General features: G+C 39.1%; 7 protein-coding genes across 9 annotated transcripts in view; 4 read left to right on the forward strand and 3 right to left on the reverse strand.

Moving 5' to 3' along the window:
* Positions 1-102, reverse strand: part of LOC104805287 (protein DETOXIFICATION 29-like) — a 3,598-nt gene extending 3,496 nt beyond the window's left edge. The window contains exon 1 of the mRNA XM_010529801.1: positions 16-102. Coding sequence (XP_010528103.1) covers positions 16-48 — 33 coding nt within the window. The 5' untranslated portion in view covers positions 49-102. The remainder of the gene's footprint in view (positions 1-15) is intronic.
* Positions 103-3,513: 3,411 nt separating this feature from the next.
* LOC104805289 lies at positions 3,514-5,926 on the forward strand. Of its 3 annotated transcripts, none has more exons than XM_010529803.2 (2): positions 3,514-5,589; positions 5,834-5,915. In XM_010529803.2, the coding sequence occupies exon 1, from the start codon at positions 3,739-3,741 to the stop codon at positions 5,581-5,583; it is 1,845 nt and encodes a 614-aa protein (XP_010528105.1). In that variant the 5' UTR covers positions 3,514-3,738; the 3' UTR covers positions 5,584-5,589; positions 5,834-5,915. The 3 variants fall into 3 exon arrangements, 2 of the variants coding, with proteins under 2 accessions (XP_010528105.1, XP_010528107.1); XM_010529805.2 differs by lacking the exon at positions 5,834-5,915 and having other exon boundaries at positions 3,514-4,428; positions 4,672-5,765; XR_770452.2 differs by having other exon boundaries at positions 3,515-5,715; positions 5,834-5,926.
* Positions 5,900-7,940, reverse strand: LOC104805288 (high affinity nitrate transporter 2.5). The gene is made up of 3 exons (XM_010529802.2): positions 7,110-7,940; positions 6,461-6,936; positions 5,900-6,354 (listed from the first exon to the last, which is right to left on the reverse strand). The coding sequence occupies exons 1-3, from the start codon at positions 7,797-7,799 to the stop codon at positions 6,009-6,011; spliced, it is 1,512 nt and encodes a 503-aa protein (XP_010528104.1). The 5' UTR covers positions 7,800-7,940; the 3' UTR covers positions 5,900-6,008.
* A 2,552-nt stretch (positions 7,941-10,492) lies between these two features.
* On the forward strand, positions 10,493-19,688 carry LOC104805290 (transportin MOS14). Its single transcript, XM_010529806.2, has 24 exons — positions 10,493-10,808; positions 10,903-11,001; positions 11,090-11,296; positions 11,379-11,501; positions 11,585-11,668; positions 11,787-11,846; positions 12,036-12,164; positions 12,290-12,351; positions 12,818-12,874; positions 13,419-13,524; positions 13,988-14,122; positions 14,628-14,708; positions 14,822-14,935; positions 15,027-15,106; positions 15,348-15,483; positions 16,015-16,164; positions 16,332-16,417; positions 17,093-17,280; positions 17,646-17,738; positions 18,154-18,341; positions 18,433-18,544; positions 18,723-18,880; positions 19,068-19,184; positions 19,285-19,688. The coding sequence occupies exons 1-24, from the start codon at positions 10,605-10,607 to the stop codon at positions 19,516-19,518; spliced, it is 3,003 nt and encodes a 1,000-aa protein (XP_010528108.1). The 5' UTR covers positions 10,493-10,604; the 3' UTR covers positions 19,519-19,688.
* Positions 19,689-20,129: 441 nt separating this feature from the next.
* LOC104805291 (eukaryotic peptide chain release factor subunit 1-3) lies at positions 20,130-22,292 on the forward strand. The gene is made up of 2 exons (XM_010529807.1): positions 20,130-20,234; positions 20,506-22,292. Exon 2 carries the CDS (start codon positions 20,549-20,551, stop codon positions 21,857-21,859), a length of 1,311 nt encoding a protein of 436 aa, XP_010528109.1. The 5' UTR covers positions 20,130-20,234; positions 20,506-20,548; the 3' UTR covers positions 21,860-22,292.
* Positions 22,293-22,901: 609 nt separating this feature from the next.
* LOC104805292 (pentatricopeptide repeat-containing protein At3g26630, chloroplastic) lies at positions 22,902-25,321 on the reverse strand. Its single transcript, XM_010529808.2, has one exon. The coding sequence runs from the start codon at positions 25,290-25,292 to the stop codon at positions 23,709-23,711; it is 1,584 nt and encodes a 527-aa protein (XP_010528110.2). The 5' UTR covers positions 25,293-25,321; the 3' UTR covers positions 22,902-23,708.
* On the forward strand, positions 25,237-26,518 carry LOC104805293 (WD repeat-containing protein LWD1). Its single transcript, XM_010529809.1, has one exon. The coding sequence runs from the start codon at positions 25,336-25,338 to the stop codon at positions 26,374-26,376; it is 1,041 nt and encodes a 346-aa protein (XP_010528111.1). The 5' UTR covers positions 25,237-25,335; the 3' UTR covers positions 26,377-26,518.
* Positions 26,519-26,521: the final 3 nt, after the last annotated feature.

The following is a 26,521-nucleotide window of genomic DNA, read 5'->3' on the forward strand; positions in this document are numbered from 1 at the left end:
CCCCGCCGCCGGTAGAAGAAGCGGCTCCTTCACGTCTTCTTTCTCCATTATAGAGAGGGAGAGAGAGGAGGAGGTAGAGAGAGGGAGAGTCGGTTCGGAACGTCTCTGAATGGTGCGTGTGTGTATATATATATAAGCAACATAGATGGAATCATTTTGTAACATGTCATATTTAATAAGGGTAGATATTACCAAGCAAACAAAAATAATTAATGTCCTATTTAGCTGAATGTTTTATGTTTCATTTGTGTAGATACCTTTTTTTTTTCTGGTAAGATTTTTGAAATGTCCTTGTTTGGAATTTTATGTGATAATATGTCAAATTCCATTTCAAGGGCTCGTATTTTTTTATATTATTTTTTCCATCTAAATATTTGGTGTTTTATGAGATAGATATTGTTAAATAATAGCAAAACAGACATGTAGAGACAACTCATTGGCAGCCGGCCCGAAATTAAATAAATGACTCCAACAGAACGTGAGGCGTTTTAATTGCTAAAATAATTATATTTTCTTTAATCGTCGTATTTTTTGAAATACGAAAAGATAATACCTCAAGAGACATATTTTCTCTTTTCGGAATCGAATGATTGAACACAAGATAATATAAAAAATTAAATTTTAAACTAAAAATGGTAAAACTTATATATATATATATATATATATATATATAAGACAGGCGTATTTGAAAAAAAACAAACAAAAAAGAATGCATAATGTAATGAAAAGGAAAAATATATTTATTCTATGAGACAATACTATTTTGTGTTACAGATGTAAAATTTAATTTAAAAAACGCATCCATAAATTTCTGCATTTTATATATTGTACTAAGTGATATCTCCGCATTTTACTCATATAAATTAACAGTAACGATAGACAGATTAAGAAACTAGAAGTTTATTTTTATTCCTTTTAGACAATATACCAATAAAATCTTGGTTTCGTGCAAGCCCTTTTCCTGCAACGTGCAACGCCATCTTAGTAAAAATAAAAATGAATATATGATTTTCATGTAATGTTATTGACGTTACAAATATTTTAATGTCTAATATCATGATTAACGGGACAACCGGTGAATGATATGTTATCTACACATATATGCGTGTGTGTGTGTGTGTGTGTGTATGTGTAATATTATAAAAGATTGACGGCTTACTTTCCGTGGTCGTGGACCAAAAAAAAAATGTTACAAATATTTTATAAATCAACAGTTGTTCATATGTAAGTTGTACAACTTTTTATTCGATTCGTATATAATATCCATATATATATATATATATATACAATCAAATCCGATTAGTATTTTTTATTCGTGATGGATTTATGTCATCCGTTGGCAGCCAAATCTGCTATATAAGAGAAATAAATAAATAAATATATACTAATGAAACTGATTTCGAATATACACCGAATGTTACAGGCAAAGCAACATTATAACAATTAATTATATATTATCCAAAATATTTATATACGGATATTTAATCTTTCATCGTAATAACCATATTTTTCATCGTTATCTTATCTTCACCTCTTTCGTTGCCGCCAATAATGTCGTGTCGCATTGCGAAGACTGATGTCCGAAAGCATCAGGAGAAAACATACAACTTCGTCCGCCGCCGTTAACCCCGAGGATAACGCGTCCGTTCCGCCGGACCATCATCGGAAATTATTAAGAATTTGCATATTATTATTATTATTATAAGCAATATGTACAACAAATAAATTCTAATACTATATAATCTATCTGACGAAATTCGATAGCCGCGAATGACCGAATTTTCACTTTGTAAATATCCTTTTATTTTATTTATTTTTTGTTTTCTCAACGAACGACCAATAATTACGATTTTGTCCTTTTTACATGTAATCACGACCAATAATTGCAGTTTTGTCTTGTGGCCATGGTTTCACATCAAGACAAACTTGTGCTTGTTTTCTTCGAAATATTTAAGCAAAATTCCACTCAATCGTGCTTTTAAATATATATATTTGAAATCTATTGAGCTTTTATTGACCATTGAATTTAAGGAGCTTATTCTTTAAGAGTATAATATAGTTGATTACCATAGATCCATGTGCGTGACTTCAGTAGCAGTAGATTCCATTTTTATTTTTTTTATTTTATTTTCAAATATTGGATTTTTTATACGAGTTTTAAAGAAAAAAAATGAGCAAAATAAAAACTATTAGTAAAATAATAAACTAAAACCAAATTGACTGAAAAAAATATATTATCCACACTAAAATCAATAATGTAAAACGAAAAAAAGATTCGCAATCCAACTAAAAGTTTTAAACTTTTAACTTTTCTAGTGATTTGTACTTCTTAAGTTAAATGATAAAATATACTACCTGTAAACAATATCAAAATATATTCTCTCTTATTTAATTTTAGATAACGTTTTGCCGTTAAATACACATATTAAGAAAAAAACATATTTTGTAAATTATTTTTTTAATGTGTAGAGATTTATTATTTTAAAACATGCTTAAGATTTGACTATTATAGATAAGGGGTAAATTTAGGGGAAAATATCAAAAAATAAATGGTAAATCTGAAAAGTCACTTGTTTTTAAAAATGATTCGAAAACGGATAAATTAACAGAGAGTACATACATTCAATAATGCATGTACATAACTGCACATGCTCGAACATATATATATATATAACGAATATACATAAATATATACGCATATATCCGCTCAAAATTTTCAAATTAAAATAAAGTAAAACATAAACAATGGCTCATAGGTATGTGTGGAACAAATATTATATGAAATTAAATAAAAATAGATTCGATCAAGTAGTGGCTTTTCACTTGCAAAAAAAAAAAAACCCTAACCTACGGCAGAAAAAAAAAGAACATATATTCACTTGTCAGTATCTTGAATAATTTAATAACTCCATAATTTTTCAATTAAGATATCAAGATTCCCAACTTCGATAATTGGGCAAATCTCTAACGGAGACATAATATAAAACTATTTCGATTTTTTTTTCTTCGATTAGAACGAGGGAGCATAGCATGCTTCCTCCCTCCATGCATCCCTTTCAAAGATTTCACATTTTTTTTTAAAATTTTGTAAATAAAAACTCTTATAAGCACATAGAAATCTTAAGAAATTCTATATACATACGAAATTTTTTTAAAATATTAACATACAAGGTATGGATTGTTGTAATAATCCTATGGGGTAGACGAGAGACTTTGCTCTCGACTTTAGTTTTTATGGGTTGTTACACATACAAAATGGGCCTGGTTCTAATACAGATTTTGGGCCGCACAAATAATAACCAAGCCCATTTGTGTGTATCCAGGTTTATAATTTGTTATATATTTATTTATCTATTATAAATTCTATTTTCATAGTTGTTTTAAAAAAATTATAATCTGGGATCAACTTAATTAATTTTTTTTATTAGTGGCTTTGTTGGCGCGCTCAAGAAAATGTCAGGGGAAAAAAAAAACCGAAACGCCGACCAGTCTCGTCCTGACCTTATGTAAGCGCCGGTTCAAAATCCAATCCCACGCGCTAAAGGACGACACTGTAACACACGCACCCCTCTAGTGCTGACTAGAATTGGACGTGACCTTCGGAGAAAAGACACTCGGGAGAGAAATAACATGCGAAGACGAACAAACGGAGAAGACGAAGAAAAATAACGCAGTCGTTCGAAACCTTAAAAATCTCGGATTTTCCATCACGCGAGAGCTCGAGTTCACTATATTTCTATGGAAGAAGAGAGACGATTAGGAGATGAGCTCTCGCTCGCTGTCGTGACGGCGGAGCGACTCCGTCAGGCTGCCGACGAGGCTGAGTCGTTCAAATTGGAATGTGGAGAAGTCGGAAAGCAAGTTGATCGGCTTGCCCAGATGCTCAGAACCCTGGTTCGTCTCGTTACTGGTTCCGTACATATCTACGATCGACCAATTCATCGCGTCATCGTCGAGGTTCAAAAGAATCTGGAGCGAGCTTTGGCTCTGGTTCGGAAGTGCAAGGGGCATAGCATAATCAGGCGGGTTTGCTCCATCACCAACGCCGCCGATTTCCGCAAGGTGATCAACCTTCTGGAATCTTCCAACGGTGATGTGAAATGGCTTCTCAGCGTGTTTGATTCCAATGGGGACGATAGCTTCGGCGGAGGAATCAACATCTCTCTCCCTCCGATTGCCACGAACGACCCGATTCTCCCCTGGGTCTGGTCGTTGATCGCGTCGACTCAGATGGGTCGGTTTCCGGACAAAATTGAGGCAGCGAACCAGCTTGGTTCGCTTGCGCGAGACAATGACAGGAACAAGAAGATCATTGTCGATGAAGGAGGTATTCCTTCTCTGCTGAGGCTTCTGAAGGAGAGCTCGTCGGTGGAGGCGCAAATTGCGGCGGCAACGACGTTACGGTTCTTGGCTTCAGACCAGGATAAGGTAAAGGCCATTGTTAGCGAGCTCGGTGTCCCGATCATAGTTCAAGTTCTGGGTGATTCTCCGATAAGGGTCCAGATAAAGGTGGCTGATTTGGTGGCAAGAATGGCGGAGCATGATGATGTAGCTCAAGACGAGTTTGCCCGGCAAAGCGTGATCAGGCCATTGGTTACGCTGCTTTCGCTGGATGTGTTTCTTGACGATCTTCAATTGAGTAAGCATAATAGCATTCGTTCTCTTGTGCAGATGAATAAAGAAATCGATAGAGATCCGTCACAGAAGAGTTACAACTACAAGTCATATATGAGTTCCAATTCCAGTGTATACAGTGACACTGGTGGTGGTAGAGCTGGCCATTATCACAGGAAAGAAAGAGAGAGTGAGAATCCTGAGGTGAAACATCAGCTTAAGGTTAGTTGTGCAGAAGCTCTATGGAAGCTAGCCAGGGGGAATGTAGCAAATAGCCGAAGGATAACCGAGACAAAAGGGTTACTTTCCTTAGCTAAGTCAGTGGAAAAAGAAGTCGGAGAATTGCAGTACAATTGCTTGATGACGCTGACGGAGATTACCGCCGCTGCAGAATCAAGTGCAGACCTTAGACGTGCGGCTTTCAAGACCAATTCCCCGGCTGCTAAGGCAGTTGTTGACCAAATGCTATGGCTACTTATCCAAGTGGATAGCCCCTTTCTGTTGGTCCCTGCAATTAGATCAATCGGGTCATTGGCTCGGACATTCCCCGCAAGGGAGACAAGAATAATCAAACCTTTGGTCATGAAACTTGGTTGCCCTAATCAGGAAGTGGCCATGGAAGCTGTGGTTTCGCTCCAGAAATTTGCTTCTCATGAGAACTTCCTCTGCGCAGAGCACTCCAAGGCTATAATTGAATTCGGGGCAATCCCATCAGTGATGAAACTGATAAGGAACAGCGATCAGCAAGTGCAGTTACAATGTCTGATTCTACTCTGTTACTTTGCCCTGAATGCTAGTAACCATGAACAACTGGAGCAGGCAAAGGTTTTATCTGCACTTGAAGGGGCTGATCGAGTGGTAATTTCCCAGAATCCCGATTTCAAAGAACTTGCGACCAAAGCAATATACCAGCTCAGTCTCTACAATGTTGGATTACACAGCCAAATTCTCTCATACGTTGGGCCATGAGATTCGGTCAGTTCCTTAATATCGGACTGGCAATATAGTGTTTCTTCTTCTGATTGGGTCGGTGGTAGAGCCGTGTAGGATGTACAAACTGGATTAGCGGGCAAGAACAGAACCTGGTTTGGTGTTGATTACGTATGTATACACATTTTCCAGAACTGTCTTGTAATGGAAAACTTTGGATAGATGGTTGGTTAATAATCTAGGGTTTGTTCTTTGTCTGTAAATTCATCACCATTGTTTCTTGTTTCAGCTCCACATGCCTTGTGAAGTTATGCAGAAGCTTTGGAAGACTTCAATGCTCGATCTAGAAGTTGGATACAGATAAAACACAAGCTGATTCACTGATCAAACAGAAACAGAGAAATTTGATTTGTTTACAGAAAAGAAAAGAAAAACTTGTGCTTAAACATACAAAAGCATCATCATCATGGCTCTTGAGGGTGAGTTGTGGTCTTGCCTCGTTCTGTCACGCTGTTTTCCGCGAATTTTAAACTCCCGAGATGCAGATTACGTTCTTTCTCCTTCAAGTTCCACTCGGAAAGATAGTAGTCTTCTTCCGTAACTCGTCGGGATGAGGGAGGACAGAACATACCGCCCCATTGCGGGAAGTATATGAAGCATATCGGTATTGAACAGGCGATTGTCATCACCCCCATTAGGGTTATACCAGTCTCTTTCGAGTAGCTCGATCCTTTGAAGAAGATCAACTGAGTTAGGACAGCTCCTACATTGCCTCCAGCTCCTGTCATGCCGGATATCACCCCGAGTGATCTGTCTCGACAAGTCAACATGATCATCAGTGAATCAAGAATTGTCATGTAGAAAAGGTATTATGAAGATTTCATCTTATCTTGATGAATTTGTGAAAGATGATTACCTTCTGGATATGAAAGGAACAACTCCAAAGGTAAGCCCACATGCAGCTTGGACGAATACAGAGAAGATTATCATGACGAGTATGGACCATGTTAATGATCCGAGTAGTCCGAGAATCAGACAGAAAACACCTCCTAGTGTCTGAACCACCCACCATGCCCATAACCTTCCCCTCATTCCGAACCTCTGAGCCATCACATCCGACAAGATTCCTCCACCGGGACGAGCAACCAAGTTGGCTAACCCGAAACTTGCGGCTATCATCCCGGCCGTGTGGAGTTCCAGGTTGAACCTGTCGTAGAAATACTCTGCGATTATGTTGTCAATTGTCAGCTCCACTCCGAAACAGTAGCCATAGGCGAGAGCTGTGATCCATCCTCTGTAGTTGGAGACGCCATGGAATATAACCTTCCATATGTTGTCTTTTTCTTTCACTCCTGATTTCTGAAGCTTCGAGTAGTCTCCGTCCGGTAGATCCTTTTCAATGGAGAATCGTACCATATTACAGAGTCAGTTGAAATAACTCTTAACACATCCAGTTTCCTCACAAACCCATTATCCATTCGTGTTTTTCTCTTATGATTTTGTTCATGTATAATTGAATGAGCAGGGGAGATGACTGGTTGAACAAGGGTTTCTGACATGAATACCTGTCCGAAGATGAGAACGGCAAAAGCAGAAAACGTCTGAAACAGACCAGGGATGAAGAAAGCGATCCTCCAAGCGGTGAATTTCTTCACACCGATGCTCCGAATGATCGCGAAAACCACCGGCATGATTAGCTGCGTGGCGCCGCCACCGAGGTTCCCCCAACCGGCGGCGATGCCGTTTGCCGTCCCGACGACGGGTCCGGAGAACATGGAGCTCATCCAGAACTGGGTCGAGACGAAAGTGGCGAGAGAGAATCCGGTGAAGAACCTAACGAGCAGAAAACCCGTCGGAGACTTGACGGTGGCGGTGAAGAACACGGCCGGGGCGGTGGAGAGGGTGAGCGCGGCGGAGGCGATGCGGGGGCCGAAGAGGTCGCATGCGGTGCCCATGGCGAGCCTGGCGGCGACGGCGCCGGAGACGGAGGCGATACCGGCGTTGCCGATGTCGGAGGCGGTGAGTCCGAGGTCGTCGCGTATGATTGGGAGCAGAGGAGGTGCGGCGAAGGTGGAGACGAAGCAGCTGAAGAATTGGATCCATGAGAGGTGGAAGGCTCTCATGTGTGGCTTAGCCACCGATAATAGCCGTAAAGTCGTCGCCTTGTGCTCCGAGTCCACCGGAAGGGCGAATCTTTTCGCCGGCGAAACTCTTTGTTCATCGCCGGGGATGTCCATTCTTGAAGAGGATATCATAAATTTTAAGCAGGATTTCACATTTACTCCATGCAGCTTTTGTAGAGTCTAGGTATCTCCAACTTGTGCATATTATTATTATTTTTGGAATCTTGAACTAGATATATATCGATCGATATATGATAGTTTTAGAAAGTATCTAAAATTTCTGGTACGATTATTGTATTTTGAGGTCTTTAATGACTATTTCCCTAAGTTTGGAATGATTCGGTATAAATTTTAAGTATGTTTAAATTATTCGTCACATTTAAATTTAATAAATTCGAATGAACCTTTATATATCGGTCAACATACGACACTTTTAGAAAATATCTAAAATTTATAGTATGATTATTAAAATTTTGAGGGTTTTAATGACTCTTTCTTTAAGTTTGGAATGATTATGTATAAAATTTAAGTATATTTAAATTATTCATCACATTTGAATTTAATAAATTCGAATGAACCATATACATCGGTCAACATATGACATTTTAGAAAATATCTAAAACTTATGGTACGTATTATTGCATTTTGAGGTTTTAATAATTCTTTTTCTGAATTTGAAATGATTGTGTATAAATTTTAAGTATGTTTAAATTATTCATCACATTTGAATTCGAATGAACCTGTATATAACAGTCAATGTATGTCATTTTTAGAAAATATCTAAAATTTATGGTACGTATTATTGCATTTTGATGTTTTTAATGAATATTTCTTTAAATTTAGAATGATTATGTAAATTTTAATTATGTTTAAATTATTCATCACATTTGAATTTAAAAAATTGTAATGAATTTAAAAAATTTGAATGAATTGAAAAATATATCATACATATTTTTTAATGTTTGGATCGATATATATATGCATTTTAACTTTTTTTTTTCATAAATTTTTATAAAGTTTGAATAATTAATCTATTTTTTTTAACCATACAACGTACTTGTCCATCGAGTTACAATCTAAACTTGGATTACCCTTCATAAAAAAACATATTAAAAATATTTTATATATGTTTTTATGTTTATTTTAAAAGTAGATTCATAAATTTTGAATTTATTTCGATTTAGTTTTTGTAAACGATAATTTAATCAACCTTTTCTTCTATTTTTATATATCAAATTATAATATATATTTTTTACATATTAGTTTTGAAAAAAGTCATAAATTTGATCTAATATATAACAAATTAGGTGTTAGATTTTTCTAATATAACTATCTTAGTCTCTTTATAAAAATCAAATTGCTATCTGGTCATTCACATTCACACTTGAAAGAATCAAATAATGGGTTAAAAATTTAATTCTGAATATTCGGTGGGTCCTCCTAAAGATGTTGACCTTTTCGTGTGATGAATCTTGGGCACTCGGGCGACTCATTGACTTTGGATCCACACGAGATTCTTATTCTCTTGGATAGTGAAAAGACTAAAAGGCCCCTCTCACTCGAACCAATCCTCGGGTTTTATGTTTTTTCCCCTTCCCCTTTTAATTTTATTGGACCCTATAAAATGAATCTATTTCATGATTAAAAAAAAAGTCATCATGAAAATGGAAGATATAATGTATAAAATTCGAAAAAATAATGAATATTGATATTGTTCACTATAAAACTTGTTATCTATATGTATAATCGAATTTATAAAAAAATTTATTTTGTGCGTGTTCACTTATAACTCAACCATAAAGGTCTGCATTAGACAAAAATAAACTTATGTCATAGTGATATGAGAAAAAAAACTATTAACACAATGGTATATATACATGGCTACAAGATAACAGGGTGGTTGACTCAACTGCTAAGTGGGTATGCGCAAAGAGTGTTCCATCCAGTTCGAACCCCACCATTGGCAAATCACATATTATATAAAAAAAGATAGTAGGGTAATTCGGTCTTTTAACAATCAGATGTGAATTATCATGGGAAGAATATTCTACCACGTTGACATTTCTATCACAACTTTGGCGTGATTGCTGCTCCACTCTCGTTGACATTTGGAGCTATGAAAATAACTACAAAGTGCATATTCCTCACGACACCTAAGATTCTAAGTTACTATTTTAACGAGTGATTTTCAATATTCAACTTGTAATAAAATATCTCCAAGCAAAAAAAAATTTTCAAATCAATAAATTATTATAAATATACAACTTATGTTAAAAAAATATTAGTATAATGTCTTTCATGACTTTTCCACCGCTTATTATTTGGTTTCGGTTGTTTTAATACGCTGAGCCATGGTACCTAATGAGCCATAGGGCCTGAAAGAGTCGTGCCTAGATAAATTATAATGGGCCGTAAATGGGCCAATAGACCCAATTCGGAAAATGGACTAAAGAGCCAGAAAATAGATTTGGGTACACATGGGCTTATTCAAACATGGGCCACGAGGCCCAATTTGGTTCTACAAAAAACACACATATATATATATATATATATATATATATATATATATTCTTGGAAGATATTTATACTCTTGTTTGTTCTTATTAAAATTGAAAGCCGGTGAATTTCGATTGACATGATTTAATTAGGCATTGGATTACATAACAGGAGAGATGATTGAACTGAAGGCGTTATAATCATGGAACTAAACTAATTATCCGGTCCGGTGACGGACTCGAACGGAATTTATATTTGTACATTTCATATAAATTCTTTATTTAGTATATCGATGAAAACTGAAATGATGTTGAAATTCTCTAATTAAAAAACAGAAAAACAAATAACAAAAAATCAGAAGAGAAAGTAGTAAGGTCGAAGAGGAAGAAGGGAAGAGAGGGGCGAAGACGGGGAAAAAAAAGGTGTTGGGGAATGCAGTGAATGGAGTTGCAGAGGAAGGTAGCTGAAGCAATCCATGTCCTGAATCACGATCCCGAGTCATCGAACCGAGTCGCTGCAAATCAATGGCTCGTTCAGTTCCAGCAAACTCCGGCGGCTTGGGACGTCGCTACCTCTCTCCTCACTTCTCCCGTCGTCTCTATCTTCGACCTCCAATTCTTCGCCGCACAGATTCTCCGGCGAAAGGTTTGCTTTTTCCTCCGATTTCGATCTGCCCACCAAAATTTATCTTCCTCTGGTTAAACCCTTTTTTCTGTCTTCTTGTTTGGGTTCTTTTCAGATTCAGAACGAAGGGTCGTACTTGCAGCCGGCGGAGAAGGATGCCCTTCTGAATGCCCTTCTTATCGCCGCCAATAGATACAGCTCCGGTGTTCCTCAGGTACCCTTTTCGCCGGAGATCGGGTCGTTGTTAGTACAATTAAGGATTGGGTACGCGAGCGTGTGTGATTTTGGTGGAAATTTCGCAGCTTCTTACGCAGATATGTCTTGCTCTCTCGGCTCTTCTTCTCCACGCGGACCCGTATTCGAAGCCCTTTGAGAAGCTCATGTTCTCTCTACAGAATCTTCAGACGCATGACGATGGAAATGTTGCTGTGCTCGAGCTGCTCACTGTGCTTCCTGAAGAACTATCAGACACCCGCCATTTTTCCCAACATTCTGATCTTCGTCGAGAGGTTCATTCTCTTTCCTTCTACCCTTCAAAAGCTCTTTTCTTTCATTCAGCTTGCTTCATGATGATTTCCGTCTCTGTAACAGCTGCTTTCGCATACTCCTATGGTTCTGGACTTCCTTCTCCAGCAGTCTGAGAAGCAGCTTGCTACCGGCACTTTGTATCCCCATGACAACAACCGCAAGATACTTCGTTGCTTATTGAGTTGGGTATGAAGCTTTTTGTACATCTTTTTGTATCTCAACAGTGTTTTTTCTGGATCTCACTTTTGTGTTGGGGTCATTCCTCTTAGGTCCGTGCTGGGTGTTTCTCAGAGATTCCACAAGGCGCACTGCCTGCACATCCCCTTCTCAATTATGTATTCGGTGCTCTGCAGGTGACTGCCATTAGCAGCATGGTTGCAATTACTATCATTATCCAAGGTTTATTATGTCCATTGAAGTTAATCTTCCTTTTCTTTTTTGTATTGTTTTCGATTTCTATGTGTCACATAGGTTGCTACTTCGTTTGATCTTGCCATTGAAGTGCTTGTTGAACTTGTGACTCGGCATGAGGTTTGTTTAGATTACATTCAGTAGGCGTCATTTTCTTGTATGCTGCAATCTTGAAATTCTATTTTCTACATATTGTACAGATCAGCAAATGTGACATGGCATGCAATGACTAGAATTTATTCATGTTTGACCATCAGACTTGTCAGTTCTTCTGCTGTATTTATTAGTTGAGTAAATTGCACCTTGCAGGATCTACCGCAGGTTTTACTGTACAAAGTACAGTTTCTGAGAGATACACTTCTGAAACCAGCTCTCATGAATGCTGATCACAAAATTGTCTCTGGCCTTGCATGCTTGATGTCTGAGATCGGGCAAGCTGTGAGATCTAATCTAACTTAGCATTTTTTTTCTTCATAATTTTGTATTCTAGTGACTTTAATCTGTTGTCACTACTGGATATGCTGCATTTGATGAGGCTCATGTGAGTTTTCAATGTGTACTAGGCACCTTCCTTGATCATAGAAGCAAGTTCTGAAGCGCTTGTTCTTACAGATTCCCTCTTGAGGTTGATTTTCAATCTTTTGCCATTCTATACATATCCCTTTCAATTCTATTTGCTCTAGTTACCTGTTCTGGTTTGGGATTCATTTTCCTAAAAACTATTCATGTGAATATACCTCGTGCATTCTTCTTGAATATTTATAGAAGAAATAGTGTTCACGACCCCGTTGTGTAACTATAGTTATTGGTAGACAGAGAATAAGATGTAGATTGCAAAGTGTAGAAATATATTCTCTTTGTTTTTATTGTCCTTCATTACTTGAATTTTGGATAGAGAAACCAGCACAACCGACATCAAATCCAATTCAAATATGTAAAATTGCACTTGTCGATGTTTAGGTGACCACATGCTTATTTTGTTGATCTCACGTTTTTCTCCATACATGGCATGCTAGATTCCCAGATTCTTAAATTTACTCTGTTCTTCAATTTTATGATTTTTGTTTACTGTCCATTGATTACATTGGCAGTTGTGTGATGTTCCCAAGTGAAGATTGGGAGATAGCAGACTCAACTGTACAGTTTTGGTATAATATTTCTTAATACCTTTTCATTTCCCTTTGCAATCTTCTACTCCCTATTCATATTTTTCTTCTGATATCAGCAGAAGCTTGTGATAGCCTCTCTTATTGATATGATCTATTTAAGGCTATTAGAAGTGTTTTGATCTTGTTAGTCTCTCAAGATTATCTGATATCTTGAGTTAGGCTTGTTTACATGTGTTCGATTTTACAAGTCGTTAAGCAACTTTAGAATTGAAGGGCTTGTTGGGCTCTGACAATTTACTCCATAAATTACTCGATATTTCTTTTAGCTTCAATTGGCTTCTCTAGCTGTCAGGTTCAGACAATCGTTAATTACAAGCTGTTGCGAATGTAACACATAGAATAGTTGATTGTCCAGCAAACTCCTTTTCCCTTTAAAACCTTCTTTTTTATGTCAAAGAGTTTTTGTGTTAGGAGAAGACTCAATTCCTACCAAACAGCAATTCATTTTTTAGAAGTTAGATTATTATTTTCCATTAATGGATAGCAATTCCTTGAGCTTACACTCAATTCAATTTATGTTTAGGTCAACTTTTGCGACATATATACTTAGCAAAGGCGACGACAGACAGAATGGCATATTTCTACCAGTTTTCTCAGCCTTAGTTGATGCTCTTGTGTTGCGTGCTCAGGTTACGTTCTGGAATATTTTTTAGTTGTAATTTCTCTTTCAATTTTAAATGTTCAGAAGTTATCACATTGATTCTAGAACCAGTGATAAATTGAAACATGTCTAGATTTAACACATTTTCTTTTCACCTTGCATATGTTCCTTCTTATTTAGTTCTCCTTAATGTTTAGATTGTTAATCATTAAGCTTCTAAAATAACCTCTTTGAAGTACGTTATCATATAATTTCAATGTTTTGCCATTTACAGTTTTTTGCATCATCAATCTTGCCCTAACATAGTTTTACCCATATTACAGTCGTTGATAAATTGGTAGCTGGCCTACTAAATAAAATCAGAGTTTGAGTTTTCAGCTTTCTGAGTACATCCATGTGGTGAAAAATTGTTTGTCACATGTATTTTAGTCTTTTAGCACTTCTAATAGTGTTTTGTGATTCTTAAGTTTCTTAGCAATCTTTCTCTTCAGGTTGACGAGTTTACATCAAATGATGAAAGCCCAGGGCTTGACCTTCCTGATGGTCTAATGCATTTTAGGAATAATCTTCTTGAGCTCTTGGTAGATCTTTGTCAGCTACTACACCCCACCACATTTGTGCATAAGGTTCGTTTTTGCAATTCGAGTTCATTAGATGGTCAAATACTTGATATGTGACAATATTGTATGACAAATTTTGTAGCTTGTAGACATCATTTGCTCTAGATCTGAACATCTTTAGACAGGATCATGTTGATCACGATACCTCCTTTCTTATTTCTATATGTTATTGCTTTTCAGGTGATTGATCCATTTTTGAACTGCTTGCTGTATAAAAGTTGACATTATTGTGGTTCATTACCATATGAGTCTCAAAACTTTGGTGGCTCATTGTGTTTGCTTATAGGACCTCAGCAAAGTTACTTCTTGTGTGCCTTCTCTGGACTTTGCCATTGCCTTGTTGTACCAATCAAAAGAAACATATATACCATTCTGTCCTTGAGTTCCGTGGTCCTGTGCTTATATTGAGTTAGATGGTGACATGGGATTTGCCATTTACTCTTTTTTATCTGTAAAATAGTATATCTTTTCCTCTATTCTATTTCAGTTTTTTCTTTTCTAATAATTGCAGTTACTTTTTGGCGGTTCATCTTCTTCAAATGTTCCAATATCCTTGAGGGAGGTTGAGGCAAAGTTGTTTGCTCTTAACGCGGTGAGCCCACTATATTTCTACCAACATCTTGCGAACAGCTACGGCTCGTGAAATGTTCACGAATATTTGTTTTCTAGTTCTCACCTTTATCTAAAATGGGTTTACTTTGTCAGGTTTCTGAAATAATCTTGCAAGAAGGGGATGCTTTTGACTTCTCGCTGATTATGCAATTGGTTTCTATTCTCTCAGCTAGGCCCTCCACTGAGCTCAAGGGGTTCATATGCATTGTATGTCGGTTAATACTCTTGCCTTTATTCTAGTCTATTATTACTCTTGTATTATTAATCCAATCAACATTTGACAATAATAAGCTTTTAGGTATTCAGATCACTTGCAGACGTCATTGGCTCCTATTCGAGGTGGATCACTGCTTTTCCAAGTAACACAAGGCCCTTGCTGTAAGGCAACCTTCTTCTTTAACTATTTGCAAATGGAAAATAAAAAATTCTGGTTCTATTTACTTGTATAGAGTATACTGTCTTTCAATTTCATTACTGTGTTCGTTGTTCACAGTTTTTAATATCTTTATATTTCTTTCTTTATGGCTTTTCTGATCGTCCTAAGGAGAGTATTTTGTGTACTTTTCACCTGGATTCCGGGGTTTGGTGCATTGTTCTTGTGCTAATTCACTTCTTTCAGATTATTCCTTGCAGGAGGAATCTCAGAATCTCTATGCTCGCATGCGTGTGCTTCTGCTCTGCGTAAACTTTGTGAAGATGCTCCAGCTGTTATCCAGGAACCATCGAATCTAGATATTTTAATGTGGATAGGGGAGGTATCAACTTCGTCTGTCCTTTTTTTCTCTAACTGCTTAACAGTTCGCAAGTCATCTTCTGAATCATGCTAAGATAACATCTATACAGTTCGTTTGTTGTGAAATATTCTATTTACATTTGTGTTTTCTTCTTAAATATTTATATTGGGGGCTTCTATTTACAGCTTAGCATTTCCTTTTCTGTAGTCATTTAACAATTACATGGTGAATGGCCTTATCCTTTCCATAACTCATAGTTCCCCGTTTGATGATTGATAAATAAGGTTGTGTGATTTTATGATAAACAACAAATTCTTTCAGGGAAATCTTTAATGAAGTTTCTCCTAGGTTGTTGTGGGGCTTCTTTTGGAGTTGTCCTTTTTCTTATTTATTTTGAAGACTAAAGAGCTCATTGACAACATTTTTGTGCCTCAGCCTATCTTATATATTTGTTTTCTTGTGTGTCCTGAAAATTTACGTCCTTCCATTTTCTTTTCTGTGAAACTGTTATATGCTGATTCTAATGTTTCTTTTGTTCTTACTGTCCCTTAGTGTCTGGAACAGAGAACTTTACCCTTGGAAGATGAGGAAGAAGTCATAAGTGCGATCAGTGTGATCCTTGGTTCTGTTACCAACAAAGAGCTACAAAATAAATTATTAACTCAATTGCTTTCTTCAAGTTATGCAGCACTTGCAAAGCTTGTAAGTTTCCGGTACCTTGTTGATGTTGAGTCCTGGTTTCAATTTTCTTGTCATGATGAATCATCTTACTGCCAGATATACTTTTCTTTGTTTTCTGCGTAGATTTGTTTCACCATCAAATTGACACCATCCAAATAGAAGCTGTACTAATACCTTTGTCTTGTTAGGTAGATGATGACGATAACTTTTCAGCTAGACAGGATCCAGCCACTTACACCCGAACTCTGAGCTGTGTTACAAGAGGCCTTTACAGGTTTTTCTACCATGACTATTGTGTTCAATGTTGTCTGTGGACGTGATGAGTCTAGAAACTTGAGTTATCTGCTTGTGTAGGGACTTAACTTATGTCTATAGAGGAGCTAATTATTGCTGCTGGTATTTTGATTAAAATCTGGTTAAGAACTCTGAAGAAAAGATCCATGGGAATGTTTTAGCTTCCATGCACACAATAGCAACAAGATCAAACACAAAAGTTTACCCGTTTGCGTCTCTTGTGTGTTGCAGTCTGTTGCTATGCTATGGATTCTAGGCCTACTCTCATTCTGATAAACTCTTATGCCCGATGTCCTAGTTAACCGACTTGAGACTTAGAAATTTCCTATCTTTTATTCAGACCATAGGGAATCAGCTTCCATTCTTCTCTTTAAAAATTGTGCGAGAAATAGAATTCTTCGAAACCTGTATAATTTTTCATCAAGTGGGAGTTATGTTTTAAGCTTTTATATTCTTGAAACAATGTGTAAGTAGCTCCAGATATCACCATGTATTCTCCGAGTGGATTATCAACATCTTTAATAGCAATATAGGTATCTGAATCTGAATAAGCTGAGCCTGATGGCTGACATGCAGTTGTGTCTCATGTCTATGTACAAGATTCATATGGATTATCATATTGATGAATATGCTGTCTACTGACCCCATGAATCAGGATTGGAACTGTATGCAGTCACCTTGCGACAGCTCTGCCATCTGGATCCATGGCAGATGGTCCAATTCTTTCTCTGCTGACCGTTTTTTGGCCCATTTTGGAGAAACTATTTAGCTCTGAACACATGGAGAGTAGTAGTTTATCTGTAGCAGCATGCCGTGCTCTTTCAGTTGCAGTTCAGTCATCAGGTTTCAAACTTCTCATTTCTTTATTCACTTCAGTTACTTGCTGTGTAGGGTTTTTCTGTAAGGGCTAAAAAGAGGAAAGCAGATTGTTTTTAGTCAAAATAGTTTACAACTCGAAAGCCTTCTTGAGATGGTGGACAACTTCTTGCAATATCAGCCTATTAATATTTTCATTTATGTCCTTATCCCTTTGCTTCTAAAAGCCTGAATGTGCCCTTTTGCTTGCGTTATAGAAGGATATATATATATATATATATATATATATAAAATTTGCAAGTCCATATGGCTTTGGAACCGTTACCAGCTCAATCTCTCACATTCTTAGGTTTTGCTAAACATCTAACACCTGGAATTTGCATCGTTTATAGGTGAGCACTTTATGGTACTACTACCCAATGTACTGGATTGTCTATCGAGAAACTTCCTTTCCTTTCAAAGCCAAGAATGTTATATAAGAACAGGTGAGGATATTTAAAGTCTCAGGCTCGTTGTAGGATGTGAATTTATAAATCTTCTTAGTCCTAATTCATGATATCTCGCTTAAAGCCTTAATGTTTCAATAAGTTTCTCTTCTGATATATATACCTGGTAAAAATGTAGTGGATGGCTAAATGTACAATTCAAAAGCAGCCAATTTTAATACTATTTGCTGACAATGGTCCATTGCCATGTTTAGCTTTTCATCATAGAGTATATTTGCTTGTCTTAATTCATGGAATTCTTGGCTTCTTGTTTTCGCGCTACTTTTGATGTTACTTCTATAGGATGGTCATAATGATATTTAGTTGCACAACCTTCTGGCCAAACAGTGATTTCTAATGGTTATTCTTGTATTCTGACATTTGCTTTTCCCGTATTCATTTATCACAACCTCAGCATGTGTGATAGCCGAAGAATTTTGTCATAAGGAGGAATACGGGCCCTTGTTCATCACTGCTTTTGAGAGATTTACTCGAGCATCGTCAGTGATGGGTATAAATTCATCATACATATGTGACCAAGAGCCTGATTTGGTCGAAGCCTATGTGAACTTCGCAGCAGCCTTGACACACAGTTGTCATAAGGTTTTGCTTTGATTTCATGTGATTTTATCTCATCATTCTTCAGGACACTCTTTGCTTACGTTTCGGCTGTTTCTGCTTTTCGGTGAACCAGGAATTGTTGGCTACTTCTGGTACGCTTCTTGAAATTTCCTTCCACAAGGGAGCTATTTGTTGCACGGCTATGCACCGAGGTGCTGCGTTAGCCGCAATGTCATACTTATCGTGTACGTGATATATTTTTTTCGTGAAGAACCTCTGTGAAATATCATTCTTGAATTCTAACTTCTTTCTTTTTCGGTTTCTTTGGTCATCATATTTGCTGTATTTGGGTTTTCTAACTTCCACTTGTGAAATATGGTTCTTGAATTCTAACTTTCCTCTTTCGTTTCCGGGGTTTTCTAGGTTTCTTGGAGGTAGCACTTTCTTCCTTGATTGAAAACGTGAATTTCATATCCGAAGGATCGTTCAGCGCTGTGGCCATCCAGGTTGTTTCTCACTGTGGGGAGGGACTCCTGTCCAATTTGGTGTATGCTCTGCTTGGTGTTGCAGCTATGTCAAGGGTACAGATTCTCCTACATATTTCTGCAGATTGATCTTTAATGGGCAGATTCAGGATTCAATAATCTCGTACTTTTTTTTTCTGAAGTAATCAATGTTTTCCACATAATAAACAACTTCATTCCATGATGGGTGCCTTTTTTTTTCAATTCTTCACTTGATTTTTCATTCCGGGTTCTGCTTCACTAGGTCCATAAATGCTCGACAATCCTGCAACAACTGGCTGCAATTTGCAGTTTATGCGAGAGAACATCTTGCAAAAGCATGCTGTGTTGGGAATCCCTCCAAGGATGGTTAAGCTCAGCGGTCTCTCTCTCTCTCTCTCTCTACACGCTAATACCGATGCTAATGTGTTGAAGGAGCAAAAGAACATCACGCTTACAAGCTGTGAATGCGAGTTTTTCAGGTGTGGGCATTGCCGAGCGAGTATCTAAAACAGGGGGAAGCAGAGAGCATAGTGAGGGAGTGGTCGGAAGCGCTGGGTGGTGCTGCCATTGATTACCTCGAAAGCAAGAGGAACAACAACAACAACCATAACCATGGTGGCCATATGCAAGGGAAACACGGTAGGACGTTGAAACGATTAGTTAGAGAATTTGCCGATTCTCATCGGAATGATCCAAACCCAAACATTCTATGAATTGAAAAAAAAAACCCTTTTTTTCCAGTGGGGGAGTTTTGCATGAACTCTCTCCCCTTCCTTAGCTTCTCCATTGATGTACAGACCTCACCATTTCTGTACCATCCAAATCTAAAAAGTCAATTCCTCTTTTTACTCTTGCTTTATCGAAATAAGCATCTGCAGCTACATTGGCTTTCTTGTTCTTATTTGTGTATCAGCTGAAATGCCCAGCTTCATTACAGGAGATAAAGATGGTGGGTTGTGGTCTTGATTGTGCATGTGGACGTTCAAACCCAAACCCTAGGATGAGTCCCATGCACACGTTCGCTTGTATGAACTTTACACAAAACAAAAGGCATTTACGTTTATTTTTGTCTTAAAAGACTTGGTTTTGGTTCTTGCATGTTGTTTCCATTACCATTATTGATTCTTAAAATGAATAGAGTGCATTTAAAGCACTACAATTTGTGAGCATTTTAAAGCAAAGACCTGAGAATGTGGAATAAGACAAGGAATCACCAGCAGTAGTAAAGTAACTGTGGTTAACGACGGGGAAATCTAGTGGAGCGAGTAAAGTGGGTTCCAATCTACTTCGTGTCTGTGCACGTGAGACTCACGTGGTCTGAACGTGTAGTGGGAGAGTAGGAAAAAAGGGGAAAAACCCTAAAGGAGCTCGTTTTCACGGGAGGCTGTGGGTGGGAGTCACTGATTGGGTACAGAGAGAGAGAGAGAAGGTAAGTTTGGTCGCAAGAATCTGATATCTCTGCTTATTGATGATCAATCTTTTGTTCATCTTTAGCTTTTCATCTCTTTGAGTTGCTATTTTTTCCATTTCTCTTGTGGAAATTTCATTCAAATCTGGGTTCTTTTGCACTAAATCAATCTGGTGACTTCAGTTGACCAATCTGTTTTTGTTGTCCGGAAACTTCATGCTGGTCAAAGAAAAACATAAGGGAAGCTTAGATTCTCATTTCTGATTGTCAGAAATTGTTTTTTTCTTTGTAGTTCATTGTTCTTGATTCCCGTGCTCCGTCTCAAGCTCGAAGAAATGGCAGACCAAGAATCCGATAAGAACATCGAGATTTGGAAAATCAAGAAACTAATTAAGGCCCTCGAATCTGCCAGAGGTAATGGAACCAGTATGATTTCTCTTATAATGCCTCCTCGCGATCAGATATCTCGTGTCACAAAGATGCTTGCTGATGAGTATGGAACTGCTTCCAACATTAAGAGTCGAGTCAATCGTCAGTCTGTCTTGTCCGCGATAACATCTGCTCAGCAAAGGTTGAAACTTTACAACAAGGTCCCTCCCAATGGTCTTGTTCTTTACACTGGTACCATAGTTACTGAAGATGGCAAGGAAAAGAAAGTAACTATTGACTTTGAGCCCTTCAGGCCGATTAACGCTTCCTTGTACCTCTGTGACAATAAGTTTCACACTGAAGCTTTGAATGAACTTCTGGAATCTGATGACAAGTTTGGTTTCATTGTCATGGATGGAAACGGTACCCTGTTCGGCACACTGAGTGGGAATACAAGAGAGGTTCTTCACAAGTTTACTGTTGATCTCCCAAAAAAGCATGGAAGAGGAGGACAGTCTGCCCTCCGTTTTGCTCGTCTTAGGATGGAGAAGAGGCATAACTATGTGAGGAAGACTGCAGAGCTTGCTACTCAGTTCTTTATTAACCCGGCTACGAGTCAGCCCAATGTAGCTGGTCTCATACTTGCCGGTTCAGCTGACTTTAAGACAGAGCTCAGCCAATCTGATATGTTTGATCCTCGTCTCCAAGCTAAGATATTGAATGTGGTTGATGTTTCCTATGGAGGAGAAAATGGGTTCAACCAAGCAATTGAGCTGTCCGCTGAGATATTATCTAATGTGAAGTTCATACAGGAGAAGCGTTTGATCGGGAAGTACTTTGAGGAGATTAGTCAAGACACTGGGAAATATGTCTTTGGTGTAGAGGATACCTTAAAGGCTCTCGAAATGGGTGCAGTCGAAATCCTTATAGTGTGGGAGAATCTGGATGTAAACAGGTATGTTCTTAAGAACAGCACTACCGGGGAAATAATCGTGAAGCACTTAAACAGGGATCAAGAGGCTGATCAAAGCAATTTCCATGACCCAACCACCAATGCGGAGCTAGAAGTTCAGGAGAAGATGCCTCTACTCGAATGGTTTGCCAATGAGTACAAAAAGTTCGGCTGTACTCTGGAATTTGTTACCAACAAATCCCAAGAAGGGTCACAATTTTGCAGAGGTTTCGGTGGTATTGGTGGCATACTTCGTTACCAGCTTGACATGAGGTCATTCGATGAATTATCTGACGGGGAAGAAGCCTACGAGGATTCTGATTAATCAGAAATATCGGTGCTGTTTCATACTGAAGCTTTGCCCTTGTGATACAAAATCTTATATTCCACGTTTTCTATTACTCCCTCGAGGTGCCTCCCAAGAAGGGTTGAAGGTAAAAGGGAATAGAACGAGAGAGAAGTCAGAATATGTGGCTGCATACCTTTACTCTGTCTTTGTTTGTGTACCCTTTTGATTGATTTTCATTTCGCCTCTTTCTTGAAGTTGTCGAGACAATTTATTTGCTTCGTGAAGAGCAGACACGATGTGCCTCCTTGAAGAACATTTACAGCGTTGAAGAAACTTCAGCATTTCATGTTTCATCTTGTTCTTGTTCTTGTTCTGTAACACTTTTTTTTTGTTATCTGGAACTCACTTTGACATTTTGGTTGCCATTTTGTGATCCTGTTTAAAAGTCTTATGTCCTGTTGCCGTGACTTCTTTGCTAAATCAGTTATGTCTGTTCATCGTACTCAGGCTTGGATTCGGTTTTTGCAGAGGAAACTGATGATGAATTATGGTTTAATTGGTTGGGAAGAAGTTGAAACCGACCTGTGATAGAACATATACTAAAGTGAACTGTATGAATAGTTCTTTACCTGTCTCACTTTCCTTGTTTTCTCCAGAACAGGGAACGTGGATTGTCAATCATCAAAATGGAAAATGCATCTTACCATACAAGAGATTCTAAAGTTCAGAAATGAAAAAGTGGCCGTTGGTTATACAAAAGGAAACATAGACACACAATCTTGAAAAGAAACCTCAAACGCTTCTCTTTGCTTTTCCATCTCATAATATTTTGAGAATCTGTGTCCATTCTTTGAGAAGATCCACACGGGATTGTATTTTCTCACCTCATTTTCCTTCAAATGGCACCTGCAAAATTTGCACTTATCCACAAAATCTATGGTGCTGCCAAGATGCTTCAGGAACGTGGATATATCAATCTGTATATAGATCTTCTATGCTATGTATTGTTATTGAATTGTGGTCATGAGCAGCAATGCCACTTCACAAGAGGAGAAGCAGAAGATTCCATGCACTTCGAAGCACAATGCAGAATAGAATTACAAAACCATATTCATGAGACCAAAAATCTCTTGGCCAATACCCAAGCTGAGATTTTAGTCATTCAGAATAATCCAACCACACCAAGCTCCAATCTTACCTAAACCATACTCCAACACATTGATGCTGTGGTTCATATCTAAATAAATGGTCTACATTCTGATTCCTTGTAAACTTTCACTGTATACATGTGTTTTTGATATTCTAAGTTTCTAACATTGTATCACAGAGACACAGAAGGATTACATTCCAGTAAAGATTCATAATTACCCGCCTAAAATACTGAACAAGGTAGTTAGCTGTTGCAAATATTTTTGTACCTTTTGAGTCTCTCTGTTCATCAATGTTCTCTTCCCCTTAAATCTTGACCATCTCAAACTTGGCTTCTCAGACCCATCGATGTCTCCTCTTGGCTAACCCAGGACCATGGAGACAAAGACCAAGGTAGCATCTGACTCGAGCCACCTGCTCCAGAGCCTCCCTACTCTTAGGAGTTGCTTGCCGCTTTAGTTTCCAGAACAGCTAAACAATTCTTTGCATTGATATACTCTGCTTCCAGAAGTTACTTGTCTCTGAATCTCCATGCATCTATCTAAATGCAGCTGAAGAACAAATCTTTACTACCCTTTTTTTTTATAGTTCAATCTGTAATCTGTATACAAACCACAATCCAGCTGCTCAGGGTGCCAAGCAATCAAACCATAGCATCTTTCTGGAGCCTTTTACTTGGTACACCTTACAGGTATAACCATAAGTCAAGAGAGAGTGCTCTAAGTCAGCCTGCATCTCACTTGGAGAACAGAATCCAATGCTGGCTAGGAGTTTTATCATGACTTTCACTCGCATCATTGATACATACCGCATCGAGCAGGTGAAATGCAGCATTCTGGTTTGGATTGCAGGGGGTAGCATCAGCCAAGTCAGAAAAATTGGTCACTTTGAGGGCATTGTCAAGCAGTTGGATCATGGAAGCATAGTGTTCTGGAATAGCCGGGATACCGTAATGTTGGGTCATGTGGCTGAAGTACTTCAAGCCTTCCTTTACATTTCTTGTGTTCACGCAGGCAGACAAGACGCCCACAAAAGTGATAGCATCTGGTTCTATGCTCGATTCTAGTTCCATCTGTTCAAAGATAGACAGAGCTTCTTCTCCGCACCCATGAACCCCCAAGCTGGTGATCATGGCATTCCACGTTGCTAAACTCTTCGTCTGCATCTTATGGAAGACTTTCCTCGCATCCTGCAAGCTCCCGCATTTACTATACATATCGATCAGAGCAGTTCCAAGGAAACAGTCAAGTGGAAAACCATTTTTGTGTGCGAAATCATGAACCCATCTACCCATACTTAGGCTTCCTAGTTGTGTAGAGGCCTGCAACAAGTTAACTAGAGTGAACTCATTTGGTCTGACATTATCAACCTGCATTTCACAGAAAAGTCGAAACGCTTCGTCTGGTCGTTGATTCTTAACATAGGCAGTGATCATTGCAGTCCACGAGACTACGTTTCTTGTCGGCATCTGGTTGAACATGGTTCGGGCAGAATCTAATTGGCCGTAGGAGACAAGGCCATTGAGCATGGTAGTCCATGAAACAATGGTCCGAACACGCATTTTCTCGAACACCTTCCGACCACAATCCGAAAGTCCACACTTGAAGTACATGTCCATGAGGGTGTTCTGCAAGAAGACATCCGAGGAAAACCCAGCTTTGACTGCCAAGCCATGAACTTGCTTGCCCAGACGAAGAGAAGAAGAAGCGAGACAAGCTTTAATAACAAAAGGGAAGGTGAACTTGTCAGGTGTAGAAGGATGAGAGATCATGAGGACAAAGAGGACAAGAGCTTCGCGAGGCTTGTCGTTGATACAGAGCGACCTTATCATAAGGTTCCAAGTGAAAGTAGACGGTGACCGGAGTTGCCGGAAAACAAGAGAAGCGTACTGTGTCTCGCCGAAGGAAGAAGAGAGATGGAGGAGCTGACGAACGATCAACTGATCCTGAGAGAGAGAGTGACGGATGATTTTGGCGTGAATCTGCTTCAGCTGAATGAAAGATGAACAATTTCGAAGAAAGAACAAAGCTTCACGACAGCGGAACCGGTGAGGAAATGAAAGCGTCGGCGGGGATGACGGAGACGGAACCGCCGCCATGGATGACGATAAGAGAGTTTCTCTTTCGCTCGTCGACCGGTCGTTGTGTGGATGGAGGTAAATCCATGGCGAGAAAAGCGAAGAAAAAGGTCGTGCAAAAACGATGACGTTTTGCGGCTTAATGTTCTCCCAATATATCTCGAAATAAAAAAAAATGAAAATAATAATAACAATATCCTCTTTCTCTGACAGTGATCGAAGCCGAAGTTGAGGAGGAGGCATCTAGGGTTTCTGGTCGGAAGCCGAAGAGGAGAGTGAATCACCGATGGGTACGAGCAGCGATCCGATCCAAGACGGCTCCGATGAGCAGCAGAAACGATCGGAAATCTACACCTATGAAGCGCCATGGCACATCTACGCCATGAACTGGAGTGTCCGTCGCGACAAGAAGTACCGTCTCGCCATTGCAAGCCTCCTCGAGCAGTACCCAAACCGCGTCGAGATTGTGCAGCTGGATGACTCCAATGGCGAGATCCGATCTGACCCGAATCTCTGCTTCGAACACCCTTATCCTCCGACAAAGACCATCTTCATCCCCGACAAGGAATGCCAAAGGCCCGACCTTCTCGCCACTTCCAGCGATTTCCTCCGTCTATGGCGAATCGCCGACGACCACTCTCGCGTCGAGCTCAAGTCTCTTCTCAATAGCAACAAGAACAGCGAGTTCTGTGGTCCGCTCACGTCGTTCGACTGGAACGAGGCTGAGCCACGGCGAATCGGGACATCAAGCATCGACACGACTTGCACGATCTGGGACATTGAGCGGGAAGCTGTTGATACTCAGCTTATCGCCCACGACAAGGAGGTCTACGACATTGCCTGGGGCGGTGTCGGCGTCTTCGCCTCCGTCTCTGCAGATGGGTCGGTCCGAGTCTTCGACCTCCGGGATAAGGAGCACTCCACGATAATCTACGAGAGCTCTGAGCCCGATACACCATTGGTGCGGCTTGGCTGGAACAAGCAGGACCCAAGGTACATGGCCACCATTATCATGGACAGTGCCAAAGTCGTGGTGCTTGATATTCGCTTCCCGGCTCTTCCTGTCGTGGAACTGCAGCGCCACCAAGCCAGTGTCAATGCCATTGCTTGGGCTCCTCATAGCTCATGTCACATTTGCACGGCGGGAGACGATTCACAGGCCTTGATTTGGGATATCTCTTCTATGGGACAGCCTGTGGAAGGTGGTCTTGACCCGATACTTGCTTACACTGCGGGCGCCGAGATTGAGCAGCTGCAATGGTCGTCATCCCAGCCTGACTGGGTCGCCATTGCCTTCTCCACCAAGCTGCAGATTCTCAGGGTTTGATCTTTTGGTACTATCCACTACTGATCTCTTGTCTCAAAAAAAGATTTACCTTAGAGTATTGTTGTCTTTTCACTTGTCGTATTTAAGGGGTCTGCTTGCTCTTTTCACTGCCCTCAAGAATGTAAAGCCTGCTCTGACTCTTTCC

Source organism: Tarenaya hassleriana, unplaced genomic scaffold, assembly GCF_000463585.1.
Source record: "Tarenaya hassleriana unplaced genomic scaffold, ASM46358v1 Cleome11, whole genome shotgun sequence".
Lineage (NCBI taxonomy): Eukaryota > Viridiplantae > Streptophyta > Magnoliopsida > Brassicales > Cleomaceae > Tarenaya > Tarenaya hassleriana.

Excerpts from the sequence above, each read along its gene's own strand:
- LOC104805290 (XM_010529806.2), top strand. The coding sequence starts at position 10,605 with ATGGAGTTGCAGAGGAAGGTAGCTGAAGCAATCCATGTCCTGAATCAC. Across the intron at positions 10,809-10,902 it reads CACAGATTCTCCGGCGAAAG|ATTCAGAACGAAGGGTCGTA; the intron begins GTTTGCTTTTTC and ends GGTTCTTTTCAG. Across the intron at positions 11,297-11,378 it reads ATTCTGATCTTCGTCGAGAG|CTGCTTTCGCATACTCCTAT; the intron begins GTTCATTCTCTT and ends TCTCTGTAACAG.
- LOC104805293 (XM_010529809.1), top strand. The coding sequence starts at position 25,336 with ATGGGTACGAGCAGCGATCCGATCCAAGACGGCTCCGATGAGCAGCAG.
- LOC104805289 (XM_010529803.2), top strand. The coding sequence starts at position 3,739 with ATGGAAGAAGAGAGACGATTAGGAGATGAGCTCTCGCTCGCTGTCGTG.
- LOC104805291 (XM_010529807.1), top strand. The coding sequence starts at position 20,549 with ATGGCAGACCAAGAATCCGATAAGAACATCGAGATTTGGAAAATCAAG.
- LOC104805288 (XM_010529802.2), bottom strand. The coding sequence starts at position 7,799 with ATGATATCCTCTTCAAGAATGGACATCCCCGGCGATGAACAAAGAGTT. Across the intron at positions 6,937-7,109 it reads CCGTTCTCATCTTCGGACAG|GATCTACCGGACGGAGACTA; the intron begins GTATTCATGTCA and ends TCCATTGAAAAG. Across the intron at positions 6,355-6,460 it reads GTTCCTTTCATATCCAGAAG|ATCACTCGGGGTGATATCCG; the intron begins GTAATCATCTTT and ends TTGTCGAGACAG.
- LOC104805292 (XM_010529808.2), bottom strand. The coding sequence starts at position 25,292 with ATGCCTCCTCCTCAACTTCGGCTTCGATCACTGTCAGAGAAAGAGGAT.